The 12,219-nt window shown below is 37.9% G+C and overlaps 1 protein-coding gene across 1 annotated transcript in view; it reads right to left on the bottom strand.

The window, feature by feature from the left end:
• The window catches only part of TRPC4 (transient receptor potential cation channel subfamily C member 4), a 128,966-nt gene that overhangs the window by 78,903 nt on the left and 37,844 nt on the right, over positions 1-12,219 (bottom strand). The window contains exon 3 of the mRNA XM_021541882.4: positions 647-1,051. Coding sequence (XP_021397557.3) covers positions 647-1,024 — 378 coding nt within the window. The 5' untranslated portion in view covers positions 1,025-1,051. The remainder of the gene's footprint in view (positions 1-646; positions 1,052-12,219) is intronic.

The raw sequence follows: 12,219 nt of genomic DNA, 5'->3' as shown, positions 1-12,219 counted from the left end.
ATGGATGGGTTAAAACATTAATTGACTTTTATGGGAGTTTCATAATTAATTCAAATGGACTACATATTAACATTACTATTCTCTTTTGAACGATTTGTTTCTTTGAATGATTAAAGATTTCCCAGCCGTATCTGCAGGAATAATGCTATCATTATACAGAGGGGAGTTTAAAGAGAGACTTTAAACCAAGGCCTGTGGTGACAGGAAAAGAGGCAATAGTTTTAAAGTAAAAGAGGGTAAGTTTACAATGGGCAGAAGGAAGACTTTTTTTACAGTTAGGGTGGTGAGACACAGGATCAGGCTGCCCAGAGAAGTTCAGGGTGTCCTATCCCTGGAAGTGTTCAAAGTCAGGCTGGATGGGGCTTTGAGCAACCTTGTTTAAGGAAAGATATCTCTGCTCATAGCAGGATGTTGGAACTAGAATTGACGGTTCTTCTGACTCGAAACAATTTTTGACTGTATGATGCATAAACATAGTTGGATACAATGCATTCAGCATCACAGTAATTGATTTTGTGATTTTAAGTACCGTGCACAAGGATGATATTTTGTTTTTCTTACCCCCTTTGCACATATCCTCTCTACATTAGACACAATTCCTCTTTACATTAGACCAGACCAAAAACTCAGAAAATCCTGCACATACCTGCTTCTCTCCACTGGGCTTCTTGTGATTTAACAGCAGCTCCACGGCCCCAACCACCTCCTTCCGTATGGCATGCAACAGAGCATCTCCCACATACACGTTAAAACTAAGGAGCAGCTCAATGAGCTCAAGGTTCTCATTTTCAATTGCAATAAGGAGTGCAGTTCTTCCCAGGGGATCAATGCAGTTAATATTGATCTTGAAATAAATTTCTGCCTCCTCCAAAGCTTTCTTTACACTGGCATAATCTCCTTTCTCCACGGCATTCAGATAGGCCTTCTCTGAATGAGACAGTTCGGATTCTGCCCGTACAATGCGAAGAGGGATACGATCTCTGTAGGGAGCATTGACACTTCTTTTGTAGTAGAACTGGGCCATATTTTATGCCATTCTAATATTTTGTCTCTGCAACATGAAAATAAAGACAAAATCAGTAATTGAGCTTGGGGGTATGGTGCAACAAATTAATATTTGCAATATATAAATATTTAGAACTCATACTAGAAAGTGGTGTTGAAACATTTTTTATCAAAAGAACATGTAAGCAAAAGTGGAAGCCAAAACACTGCTTATTTGTAACTTACCAAGTAAAAGCATATCTGTCAGAATACCATTTGCTTATATGCTTTTTTAAAATCTGTGGCAAGCAAGAAATTATATGATACAACATAGTTTACCACCAGAAGTGTTGCTCCATGTCATTCTTAATTTCTTCATTCAGTTCTGCAAGTACTTAAAAAGCACAGTTGCCTGTCTCAAACACTGTAAAGTCCACAGAAAGACTTTGCCATGGGAAAGCACAGAAGGGACTGACAGGCTGGCAGCCACCCCAGGTCTGACAGAGGAGAGATCTGCTTAGCACATCCTGCTAGGTGCATCCGGACAAAAAAATCCCACTGCAGCAAACTATTGAGAAGCAACTGCTCATACACATATCACTGGTCAAGAAAAGATCACCCCAATTTATGGGAAAGATGGTATCTGCCACCACCAATGATCACCAAAGCCTCTCTCTACCCCTCAGATATGCCTCTGTGGGTATCTTGAGCCTAGACTGTAAGGTAAACCACTCCTGCAGAGACTTGAGATAAGTTAAAGGTGGTACTATTGTCCAAGTGCTCTCTCAGACCTAGGGGGAGGTTAACAAAGCCTGGGGAGAAGAATGGATCACTGAGAGCGGACATAAAAAATGTAGAATTTATGGGCCACAAGGAAAGGCGTTTCAAAAACTGTGCTGAAATCAACTCCAACTGGGTAAACGGTAATTCCAATGGAGAGATCTTCTCTGACATCCTACAACAACCTATGTGTTGCTTGGGGATTGAGTGTGGACAACTAAATACAGCTTTTATATCTTTCTAGACCTGCTCAAATACCCTGACTTCTCTGTGGCAGGCACAGACTACACAGTTCAGTGGTGAGCTTCCCTACTAAGATTTTGATTCAATCTCATATGCTATTACAAAAACATTCACATAAAATGTTTTTCCAACCATAGCTTACTACCTTATAAATTAAAACTCAGAACCTAAAAGAAAAAAACAAATCCATAGGAGATAAATTTCCAAGGACTGGTAGGTAATAGTCACAGACTTGATTCTGAACTACTCAGTTCTAAACTAGAATTAATATGGAAACATAGTAGATATAAAACAATGCTAAAATATTACTCATAGTAAATAATATAATGTCTGTGCTTTTATTCTCTATACTTTATTAGAGGACTTTGCAAAAAATACTCCTGCTAACAAAATGATTTTTTCCTGGTTCTATCTTCCAGCTGGGAAAAATCAAGATTAAAAAAAGGGGAAAGGGGAAAGAGGAAAGAGAAAAAAATTGACCTCAACAAACAAGGTCCACAAAAAATATTTCCCTCTGCTGTTCAGTTGGAGGTTGAACACCTTATTAAAGAAAGAACTATAGCTCCTTGCAATTTTCTCAGCTGATAATGCAAGCTACATTAACCCACTGTCTTTTCCTCCACTTTCTCCAGTCATTAAATCAAAATCTCTTTTGAGATTCTACAGCAAGCTATCATACATATTTTTATTATTGTAAGGTTTTCATTCATAAAAAAAAAAGTCAATTAACATAGCGAGGAACATAGTAATTAATCTGCTCCCCCTTTTCTTAAGCAGTACAATGAGAGATATGTACAAAGGCTATTACTGAGTTGTTTTCTTTGTTTTCCAGAGCCAATCAACACGGCTTGACATAGGCAGAGAAAGATAAAGAGGACATACGAGAAAGTAGTGCCTTCCACAGCCATATACAGGAGCTGAGGAATTGCCATCCTTTGCAAGATGTTTCCCAGTTCTCCCTACAGGATTTTATCAGTCTACAGTCTGGGCTACTAGAGGTTGTCCAATCTGTGGATTATGTTCTGATAATATCACTCTAAGTAAAATAAAATTCATATCCATTGCACAATTTTGTACCCCTGGAACAGATACCACGTTCTTAACGCACTGTATTTTATCACTTTGCTTTTCATTCTTTTGTTTCAAAACTGCAAGTTCAGTTCAAGGAGGTGAAAATTTTTATGTTCAGATCCAAATTAAGAGACATAAATATAGTTCACAAGGAGGTATCGGCAAGAAAGGTGGACTGCCATATTCCATGGACAGCCACAGGCAGTCTGAGCATCATATCCCTGTTCCCAAACTCAAGCAGATTGGGTGCTGGATGTGGAAGGGCGTCCTGCCTGACTCCAGCTGCCACCTGACAAAGACAGGTTTCAACACCGCTCTATTTCATATCTGTCAGGCAGATGTCAAGTTAACCCGCAGCAATGTACACATATTACTCAGTTTTTTACTATTTACAGATCTTCCCAAGACCCCTGAAGAAAACTGAGGGACTGCAACTAGAGGGTTAATGCTAAAGGTTTCTCTCTCTTGAAAGCACATGAATAAGAAGATCGTGTCCACATTTATTGTGAGAAAAAACATGAATTAAATTGTATCAATGAAACTGGGCATCAGAGATGTTTATTGTAGAAGAGTACAGTCACCTACAGATGGGATCTATCATGATTTTGTGAGAATGATTTGGGGGTTTCTTGTTTCTATGTTTTTATTTTAAGTCTGATGAAGATCTTCTGTTGCTTTGCTGTAAGTCATAAGGAAAATACTTGTTGGAATCTTTTTTGTTTACCTTTTCATGATTCTTGAGAAGTAGATCTCAGTTTAGTTTGTCTCTTTTAGAAGAAACATATTAAACATACATTTTCATTATTTTAAATAGCTGTCTCCCACTAATCTATATTTGTTTTCTGCACCAATTCCTGAAAATAATTACCCATAAATAAAGTTTACATACAATGAGAAACTAGAGATTGATTGCTGGTACAGTACAGTCCTGGAAGGTGATAAAAACATCTAAGATAATGGTGCCATAGGTGTTTACAAAAAAACCCCTGTTTATTTTATCTACAGGTAGATATTGTTTTGTAACTACTGTTACTGTGCTGTCACATGTAAATATGTCATGCATATGACATTTACATGGAGCTGTAAGACCTAGAAACAAGCCAGCAGCGGTACAAAATTCCCCAATCTGAATTGATCTGAATGTCTCTGCAGGAAGAAGTTTAAAGAACAAGGAGGTCAAATACCCAGGGCCAGTGTGAGAAGAATGAAAGAAAAAAAATTATGGTGCAAACTTATGGAAAGTGTAATTATAGTTTTTACAGAGTCCATATACCTGACATATAATAAAAATACTTCAGAGAAGAAATGAAGACAAAATAACTTTACATGGTGCTTCCTGCTGTGCCATGGAAATAGCAGCAGCACCTGAGCAGGAGAAATAGATAAAATAAAGGAAATCATAATACTATGACAGAAAAATTATTCTTATGAGAAAACCTTTTTCTCTTAACAGGCAGTTTTGTTTGCATCTGCTACAGATCACTATTTCAAATTCTATGGGACTGTTTCTTTCATATGTTGTTTTTCAGGGAGGAATGGTAACATTCCACCTTCTTTGCAAACCTTTACAAGTTCCACTCTATCATTTTTTAATATTTGCATATGTCTTAAGAAAAGCTGATGTTACTCATTTTGATAATCCTAAATAAATAACTGGATTCTTTTTTTCTGCTGCTGTATCATTGTGTATATGTACATATACATGCATATAATAATCACAGAGACACAGATATTTCCCCATTAAAGCTCAAGAAAAACTGCAATCAGATTTCCTTGGTATTTATTCAACCATATTTGCTTCCTCTACATATATGATCATATCCTCCCTGTTTTTCTAGGGGACCCTGACTTGCATTTCGCTTGCTTGCTGCCCCCCTACCCCGAAACAGGCATAGCCAGGCATGAGAAGAGAACTGGAGGGAGCCACCAGCAGGCACCAAGGGCCTTGGTGACAAGCCACTTGTATTAGTGTTCACAGACGTACTGCAAACCTTCCAGAGACACAGAGAGACCCCACTGAGGACACATCTCCTTCAGCAGATGGGCAGCAGGAGGGATATGGATATGCTTCTTAGTATCCACATGTGCAACTTCTGAAATCCCCACTAACACAAAGCTTCTAAAGATACTTTATTTCCAACACTGACCACTGTTAAGACTTACTATAGCATCATATTACATATATATATATAGATAGATATAGCATTATCCTATATAGTTTCTTCTCTATCATCAAAATCACACTTCTGATTTTGCTCATGAGTTTGTTTTGCAGTCTATTTGCATTAAAAAAAAAAAAAAAGAAAAAGTGAAACTTCACAAGTAACTATGGCATCACCCTGCTCAGAACCAGAACATTTATGACAAGTGAATAACGTGCTGATTTCTCTGTGATCTTCTGACACTATTTTATATGCATTTTTCATGGCAAAGGAGAGTTTCTGACATTTTCTGGGTTCATGAAAGTATGAAATTTTTCTTTCTAAAATAGATCTGTGACATACCAGCTTTAATCTGACACAGAATGCTATATGATACACAGTAAAAATTATGTTCAAAGAGAATTTTGGAAAATAAGACTAGCTCTGATAAATCCCAGCCCAAATGAAACATAAAGTTCCTTCTCTGTCAGTCACCAGAACAAACTGTTTCATTTCAACAAGAACAAAGGAAATACAGATAAGTCTTTGATTTCTGAATCCAGCATTAGTCCAGATACTGCCTTATAACCAAATGCCTAGACAGCAACTTTAACCTGCTGTAGCACTGGGGTCAACTGGATAGGTTGTGTCCATAGTGTTAAACATACTTCATCCCAAAACAGGACAGCTGAATGAGAACTGTCTTCTGGGGATAATTTAGGGTTCATGCCAACTCCTACACTGTGCCTGAAAAGTGTATAGGAAGATGCAATTGTATTGAGCCAGCAGTTGGGTTGATTCCAGGGACTGCTTGAACAACTTTGGCTGCAGGTGATGGAGTTTCACTGATGATGCCTGCCTTCTAGCACTGTTTATTTTACAACTGTTATAGCTGGCAATACAGCATGGGGGGTCCTCACCTGAAAGTAATTTTTCATTGTTAGAGTTACAGTCAGTTTCAGATTTGACAGCTAACAATAGCAAAAGTAGCAATTTAAAATTTTAAATTTTAAACTTAACACTGATTCACACATGCAGGATGTAAACTGAATAACTCAGAATGGTGTACTTTCCCTATAAGGCTGTTAATTTGCAAAAGAGCTAAACCTCTTGGTTTTCCTCTGGTTTAAAGTTCCCTATAATCAAAGTTTCTGTAAAGCAAAGAACATGACCTAGTATACAGCTGTAGTGGATGATGGGAAGCAGACTGCTGTGTCATTTGCTTACAGGTGTACTGGATTCACAGTCAGGAAGGCAGGACATCAGCTATAAAGAACAACTTTGAGCATCCAATGTACAGTGGTTATATGGTGGACTAAATGCCACCAGCATTTTAGATCAGCATCTTAAGAGATCAAGACCTAGCAAAGTCTGAGACACTGAATGTGTAAACTTTTGATGAGGTGACATAGATTATGTACTTTGATTTTTTTTTGTAAAAGACAGGATGCAATTTCATAGCATTGTTTGGGGGAGGTTTAAAGCATATATAGCATAAAGATGGTCTGTAAGTTTACTTAATGCCAAATGGGAGGAAACTTTTACCTTCTAGGGCTGATGTTACACCAAATCTTAGTTGAGAATGACAGATTCTTATAACAGCGACCTTTAAAGTCTACAAGACTACTATCAGACTGGAGTTTGAGAAATATCAAAATATAAATAAAAGACCATTGAGAGACATTAGAAATTATTACAAAATCTTAGAGGGTTAGGATAATTTGGGGTCAAGCATACAGTATTGCAAATCTGCATATTTTTTAAAAATATGTATCATTAGATGACAATATTAAATTAGTTCCTCTTCCCAGTTTATTTAAACTAGAAAAAGGCACTCCAGAAAAATACAAGATGCATGGTTACCTCTTGCTGATGGGTAGCAGTATGCAAATGTCCTCAGGAATCCATGGGAATGACCTTGAAGCTTGAACTATTTGTTCTTGCCCAGAGGGAAATAGTGACGTGTTTAAACCTGCTACCAGAGCAAAGGAGAGAAAGGCTGCTTTCCACTGACTGACATGAACTCGTCCTTTGAAATGATGGAGCATGAATGATGCGATTCCAGCCCACATGCAGTAGGCAGCCAGTTTAGGGTGGGAAGGACAGGGAAGGCAATAACACAGATAATGATCTTAATGAGTGACTGCAACATCCAGTTGAGTCGACCTTCCTGTCTCCTTGGCTGGTGTTATTCTCCTGGGTAAATTCAAGGAGGTCTCCAAAATAGTTTTCAAGATAAAAGTACTTCAGTGTCATCTGGCTACACAGAAGGCTGCCTTCCAGCATTTCCAACAGTAGCACTGACCTAATGCTCTGTGGATGTGATCCTGCAGCAGCCACACAGCATGGCAACATTTCTCAGGGATGCGGGAAGTGGGCTGTCCCTGCTCATGGAAAGGCTAGGTGGTCTTTCTCCAAATGAGAAGAGAATGGAGAAGAAACCTGTACACAATCTGTTGAGAAAAGAGTTGGGGAGGTAGGGTCTGACTGAACAAGTTCACTTAGGGAGAAAAGGAGAGAGGATGCAGATTAGGTTGGGAAATACAGGACAGGAGCATTATTTGTGGGAATTATGCTACAAGTAGCAGTGACTTTTCTAAGTTTCAGGGTATGTTTTCACACAGAACCACATGTCTTCCCATGCTTCCTATGATGAAGTACAAGGCAGCATGCACTTTGGCCAGAAAAGGGAGAGTTTGGGCAGACTGCCCAAATACTTTTAGTAAAGAGTTGCCAATAAAAACACTCCTCTGTGGGTCCATTTTCAGATGTACAAGCTAAGCCAGCTTGAGGATAAGTTAAAACACTTTTCAAGTATTTAGAGCCAATAGAGAGCCAGCTGTGAAGAGATTTGTGTTCATACATATATCCTCACATAAGCATTTTAGTACTGGCTGCTGCCCTTAGAGTGGTATGTGTATTTTGTGGGGAGCCTTGAAAGAGACTGAACTTAAAAAAAACCCAAAAGCTGCCAATAAATAAAGGCTAGTTAGGGAAAACCATTCAAATTTTGGAATTTATTGGCCTATTTCCACCCACATCCTTAGTGGTTCTGCCCTCACACTGCTTAAAGACATTTGAGTTGGTGTATTTTAATAATTTTGCGAAAAGACTTCATGAAAATAAAATCAGGAAAATTTATTACCTAAGCTCACCTACCATAATAATACAAAAACTCAAGTAAAAAGAATTATAATGTTAAATTAAATTGAAATCAAACTGACATCAAAGCAAATAATTTAAACTCAATTGCAAAGAATGTTCCACAATTTAGTTAGCAAGATAACACAAATGTAGTTATACAAGTCTATAAGATGATCACCTATTTGTAATAAACCCCAATGAAAGAAATTAACTGAAATCAGTCAAATGTATAATTTGGTTAGTTAGCTTGTCTAACAGTGAAACCTATTTACTATATGGACCAAAGCCTGACAAAAATAATGTTGTTTTTTTTTTTCTCAAGAAGTTGTACACTTATGTGATGACTAACCCCTTCCTGCCCTTGTAGCAATAAAGACTTCAAAGTGACAAGCCCTATTTGCCAGAAGTCATAAAATGACAGTTTCATGTCACTCAGGACCTTTAAATGTATGGCACAGAACATGCTCTAATGAATAACTTGACAAGATCTTATATAAGGCTTCTAAAACCCAGAGTAACAGTTCTTTCCAGAAATTTGCCTTCATGACCAAATTGTCATTTATAAAAATGCCCCAAAAAAACAATTCAGGATTAAAAGTCTCCTGCTAAATTACAACAGGAGTGAAAAATAAAAATAGTAACAATAAGAGAATTTTCATTGCTAGGGAGTGATGGCACCAGAAAACTGTCATGTGGATTCCCTGGCTGACAAAAACACATCTATTACAGTGCTCTGTAGATCTGTGACCCAGCAGCAATTATGTGAGATTGGTAATAGCTCAAATACTTCCAGCACCTTTCAGGAAGTTTGTATATTCTTGTGTGGGAGAATGTCAGAAGAAGGTACATCACTGCATTACAACACAAAAACTTTAAAAATAGATCACCTGAAAATCTGAACAACAAATCTATCTCCTCAACACTTCCTTATGAACTGTCTTCTGAAGTATTATATAATGTCTCTTCTCCTCGATAATGAATCCTCTCCCAAGCATATAATTATTTCAGCATCTTACTCATGGAAAAAAGTACATTTGACTGAGAAGAAAATAGGAAATAATTGATACAGAAAACTTTCACTGTGAAAAATGCATCTTGTCAATATTTCCAACTGGCAAAAGATTAATTTTGCACACTTTTAGACAAAGTTTTTACTCATCTACTTTAAAAAGTAATCATCCAGATTTATGTCTGAAAATAGTGAGTAAACAACTTTTTTGAAGCACCTGTGTTATGCCTTCTTCATCTTAAGCTGGAGGGTACAAATTCATCTAAACACAAGCCAGCCTAACTTGGATTCTCATTGTAGAAATATCTCCTTGGCAAGACAACCAAAAAAAAAAAAAAAAAGGTTGAAGAGCAAGGAACATTAACATTTCAGAAAAATCACAGTTGATTATCAGAAACCTTTTGAAACAATATTTTAACTATCAAGAAGCTCAGATATTATGAGAGATTCACAAACTTAAGGATTACTATAAATATCTCATCTGAACTCTGACATAAAACAGGTTGAGGGAAAATCAGCATGGCTTCCTAGTCCTGAGAAACCTGAAGTGGAAAAAGCTTCCTGAGCCACTTAAATCCAGCCTCTCACACAGGCAACTTCCACCAAAAATCTGACTCTGTAAATATCAGCCTCCCTGTCAGAAGCAGCTGGGATCCCCCTGCTTGACCCACTGCTTCTGTGAGTGGTGGTGGACAGAGACTCATTCCTCCAGCATGACAATTGCCTCAGTCCTAAATAATGTTCAGCTCTTAAGGACTGCTGAGAGGATTATCTTTCTTCCAGCATAGTTGGAGAAAAAGCTATCCCTCTTTAGACTTCATTTGGCCAGGCTGCACAAATATGTCTCCTTTACAACTCCAGCCTATTCCTTGCACATTGGGGCCACCTGAAACACCCCAGGATGCCCTATCTGTCCCCAGTTGCTCTCCTGAAAAGGCACAGGTCCCCTGTAGTTCTTATGTCACACTCCAAACCCCTGGTACCCTCAGGCATTTAGATTTCATTTAGAAATAGATGTTGCTAAGTGGTCAGCTGAACTGAACCTTCAGACTCCTTCTGTGTTTGCACTACCCCTTTGCCACACCAGTTTTTCTGAGTGACCAAGGCGTACTTGTTACTCCAGTATATACTTTCCTGCCTTGTATGATTTCAATAATTCTCTATCTCATGATTGGGTATTTTACTTGATAAAGTTCCAGACCTACAATCACCTTGTTCAAGACTACATCATAATGATCAATCTTTAATCTGCTGATAACCCATGTTCTTTTCTTCCTCAGCTGTTTTCAGTCAAAAAAAAAAAAAAAATCTGGTAAAAGGGAAAAAAAATCCTTTTTAAAAATTTTTCTGTAAACCTTTTGTATTCTGCTTCCTGCAATAGTGGAATAACTGGTCTCAAGGGCAAAGCCAAAAGAAAGCTCATAATGCAAGTACCTAATTCTGCAATGATGCATATATATAAGAATCTCTTCTTCCAGTAATCATCTTGTCCCTAGAGCTTGAGCTTTAGTCAGTTTTCACTACTTAGATGTATCAGACAGGTCTTTGCCTCAATTTGTTAGCAGTCAGTAAGTCTTTGACTCCATGACCCCTTACAGCAAACAATGTCAAATGTTCCCTGTGAAGATAATGAACTTTGTATTTGAAAACTTTTATTTTATAAGATAGGTGGAATATAAATATGAGCATTTATCCTTCCTTCCTTCCTTCCTTCCTTCCTTCCTTCCTTCCTTCCTTCCTTCCTTCCTTCCTTCCTTCCTTCCTTCCTTCCTTCCTTCCTTCCTTCCTTCCTTCCTTCCTTCCTTCCTTCCTTCCTTCCATCTCCCCTCCCCTGCCCTGCCCTGCCCTGCCCTGCTGAAATAATGCAGATTATGAGTAAAATTTATTTTGGAAAGATTTCCCTTTGCAGGAAATTTATTTCTTACTCTAATACCCTTCTAAGTAAGAATACAAATACTGGCACATCAGGGAGTGCATTGTGGCACATGTTTCCTTTCAGATGCTGTGTTATAACAATATATCAAACCATTCCTGGCCAATAGAAATCTCATTGAATATCCTGAGATATTAAAGGAGATCACAGGGGTATATATCTACAATTCACTATAACTGGCAAGGGAAGTAATACCTACTTTTCCTTGAAACTGGTTTTCTGTGAGATGAAACTGACCCCAAGTACACAAAGAAGTTGAGCTTCAAATAGATATGTGGAAGCTGGTAACATTATTCCTCATTGTGCAGGTGTATCCTACACTCTCTGTGATCCCCAGCATGCTGACACTGCAGTTACACAGTGAATGTAGAGATTTCTTTCAAACTCAGCTGCTAGTGATGGAACTTCCATTTGCAATTCTGTTTTTTTTTTTTTTTTTTTCCCAAAGATATATACAAAGCTGAGCATAACCCAAAGCTAAAACCAGCTGCTTGTAACAAGGCTATGTAATTCTAATAATCAATGTTTTTGTTCTGGTTTGAAAGAAATTATTTTATTGACTCCATGCATCTACTAGAGTATCATTGCAAAATACACTGTTTAAAATTCTAATTTTCAATCTAAAATTACTAATAGTTGGTACTCTAGCAGATGCATGGAATCAAAAACAATGCTGGAAATCTAACGATGACTCTGTTAGATATTCTATGCACAGGAGATGCATGAACTAAACAAAGCAACAGGTTATTCTGGCCTGACAGTAACATCTTTTCTGAAAGAACAGCCTAACACACATTCTTAGAGCAACATCCCTTCCAGCCATTGCTTCCCTGCCATGAAATGGTGTCCTCAGCAGGGACCTCCACTGGTCCCTGTGGGCCGTGCTGCCCCCAGGGCTAACAATACCAGGCCAC

This window comes from Lonchura striata, chromosome 1 (genome assembly GCF_050655825.1).
Source record: "Lonchura striata isolate lonStrDom1 chromosome 1, ASM5065582v1, whole genome shotgun sequence".
Classification (NCBI taxonomy): Eukaryota; Metazoa; Chordata; class Aves; order Passeriformes; family Estrildidae; genus Lonchura; species Lonchura striata.
Note: the sequence above shows the minus strand (reverse complement) of the source record. Positions and strands in the feature narration are given on the sequence as shown.